The sequence below is a fragment of the Aspergillus stella-maris genome (genome assembly GCF_047715825.1).
Source record: "Aspergillus stella-maris strain CBS 113639 unplaced genomic scaffold BDV14scaffold_151, whole genome shotgun sequence".
NCBI lineage: Eukaryota > Fungi > Ascomycota > Eurotiomycetes > Eurotiales > Aspergillaceae > Aspergillus > Aspergillus stella-maris.
In genome coordinates this window covers 8,249-11,130 of record NW_027396945.1, presented here as the reverse complement: position 1 = coordinate 11,130, position 2,882 = coordinate 8,249, and the positions used below count along the sequence as shown (strand labels likewise).

The 2,882-nt window shown below is 41.7% G+C and overlaps 1 protein-coding gene across 1 annotated transcript; it reads right to left on the bottom strand.

Annotated features, from left to right (window-relative positions):
• Positions 1 to 597: 597 nt before the first annotated feature.
• On the bottom strand, positions 598 to 2,636 carry BDV14DRAFT_207694 (uncharacterized protein; the record flags this gene model as incomplete). Its single annotated transcript, XM_073775194.1, has 5 exons — positions 598 to 707; positions 769 to 1,205; positions 1,253 to 1,569; positions 1,654 to 2,342; positions 2,525 to 2,636. The coding sequence occupies 5 exons, from the start codon at positions 2,634 to 2,636 to the stop codon at positions 598 to 600; spliced, it is 1,665 nt and encodes a 554-aa protein (XP_073621626.1).
• Between the last annotated feature and the right edge of the window lie 246 nt (positions 2,637 to 2,882).

Genomic DNA, 2,882 nt, shown 5'->3' with positions numbered 1-2,882 from the left:
ATATCAAGTAATACTATCTATTCTATTAAAACATTTCCTTGAGCTAGGGATAGCCTGTACTAATAGTTATAAAGTTTTACTTATAGTCAAAGACTACATGTAAAGTCTTTTTAGATGGGTATTTAGATAAATATTATATACATGTGCCATGGGCGCAATTTTTGCATATTTTCCATTTTTGCATATTTTAAATCATGTATTGGATCCTGCCTTCCTGCTTAACTAATTCTAATTTTAATCTACGCCTGAATGGTGGCATGGTGGTGCTTGAAGGTTAAGGGTTAAATACGCGTTGAGGGTGGTGGGGGAAAACACCGGCCGCCCGGGAATTACGTTATAGTATAATTATATATAAAAGTATATACTAGAAGCTATTATCAAAGCTAAACGTATACTTAACTTCAAATTCTAATTTTAAACTCTATTCTAGTATCAAATATAAAAGTATATGTATAATACTTTTTATAGCCTTTTACTACATAATAGTATAAAACATTATTAAAGGAAAAGAACATTCTATTGTTGACTCGCTGCTACTAGCCTCCTGTTTCATCACAATGGAGCCCAGGCGGGACAGGGGCAGACTGTTGACATGCTTTAGTTCTGCAGACGGATATCAATTAAAGGCCTTTTTTGGTAATCATATACTTTCAACTCAGAATAATTATTGGCGAAAACAGCAGTCCAGATTCTTGGCTCGGAATATTCTACTAGATTGTGAGCACTGAGCAGGACGAGCGGGAATGACAGATACATAAAGAAACATACCTTCTAGTGGGGGGGAGGAGGCACAGTTGATTATGATCCAATCTTTAACCATATTTCCCTTCAACCAGGAATGATATCTCCCTCCTTCCTTGAACCGAGAGATGTGTTCATTAACCCGAGCATGATCCCTAAGCAATTCAATGGCCCACTTCTTCTCGGGAATATAAAAGTCAACACGACCGTCACTGGTTCTGGACCATTCACTGCAGATTGGTACTCCTCGACCTGCCAGATAATCGAATGACCTGTAGAATTCATCCTGATATTGCGCCTCTATAGGCTTATATTTCCCGGCAGTCGACATTTTCTTGCCTTCAACAGCATGTCTCAGGTTTATTGTTGAAAACTCACTCAGGATCGCCAGGCATAATCCATCTAGCTGGTTGAACCTCTCAGGTAAAAGCCTCGTTTTCCGGCCGATGATGAATTCAAGCCATCTAAGCCAGTATCAGATTTATGCAAGAAGTATCACAGAAGAACTTACTTCTCATGTAACCGTGACGGCAGGACGACAACATCATATGGGTCGAACTCTCCCACAGAAATCCGGTAAACCCAGCCTCTCTGGTAACATAATTGCATACTCGCATCATCACTATCAAATTGCATATTTCCCTCCTCTAGGATCTTGCTCAACGTCTCAGCAGCTTCAAGTGTCAAGTGCTTTCCAACAGGAAATGAGCGAAACACAGCCTGGTTCTCAAGAAACTTGAAGACTCGAGCGTCATCATTCAAATCATCAAGAAGATTGTTTTTTGTTACTGTAGTGATAAGCTGGTGTTTGAGGTCATGACGATGCGCCTAAAGTAGAGTTAGTTGCGCATAAAACTGATCCATTTAACTGATCCATTTGCCTCCCAGGCTGGAAGCAGGACAGATACATACAGAATGAAGAAAATTGACTAATGATGTCACCCCTCCAGGATGCCCATTTGTGAGCTCATATAAGTAAGCTATAGCCTCGTCATCAATTGTGAACTTTTCATCATATTTATGTGTAGCCAAAAGCAACACTGCCTCAGCAAATTCATCTGGTGTGAAAAATAAGCCGAGCTTTGGTGAATCTTCGCCAGGCTGAGGGGTCAATGTAATGCGTTGCGCGGGACCAAAGGTAACTGGAGTAAACCATACGTGGTCTACCTCCAGGCCTGTCAGAGGGCTTCCGTAGGAACAGAAAAGACAAATTCTTATGTCTTTGCCCTCACCAGACCTTCGCTCTTTGATGATTGTGTTCCAAAAGTAACAGTCGGTGTATGAAGCCTGAGCCTCATCAACAAGGATTATAGTCTTTGGAGCAAAAAATTCCTCGAGATTGTATCCAGGATACCTTTGTTGTAAGAGCAAGGCAAACTGGGTCCAGGGGTCATTGCCAGGGAAAGACTCCAGCGACTTCCATATTCTGAGTAGAAACACATTCCTATGGTTCTCGAGATAATAGTCCCTTAGAAGTTCGGATAGGACTGTTTTCCCGCTTGCTGGTGTCCCGCGTATTTGAATTACGTTTTGAGAATCCACAGCAGCTGCCACCTTGGATACTGTGTCCTTGCGTAAACACCTCGTTCGAGTAATAGTAGCTATCCGTCCTCACGGCATTGTCAGCTTCAATAATCAACTCTGAGAGAACAGGATTTAACACTAACGTTTCGTGATGCCCTCCTGCGTGTAATTACTGTTGCCGGTGAATGCTGATAACTCGGTTGGAGATGGCCTAGGATGAGAATCCTCGTGGTCTAACAGAAGATGATCACATTCCGACAGTTCATTTCAAGGGTTGACTGAGATGTCATAATAAAAACCCCTTCCGGGCAGGGACAAGTGACCTCATATTTGCCAGACTTAAAGACTGCTGTACACCGGCCTGTTCTCATTGTACGAGAGATTGAAGTAGGCTTATTTTGAGGTAGAGGACGCAGATGTTGAGAATATTGTACCGCAGAGGGATTTGAAATTTGGTGGAAAGTGTAGTCAAATGAAGATCATTTGCATTTCTGCATTTCTGCGCGGCAAGGGGGTTTGAGGCTTAATAGAAAGTGTTGTGAGAACTAAGGAACTGTGGTTATAAAACACTGCGATCAATAGACAATGAGAAACACCAAAAGTATAGCAAACTACAC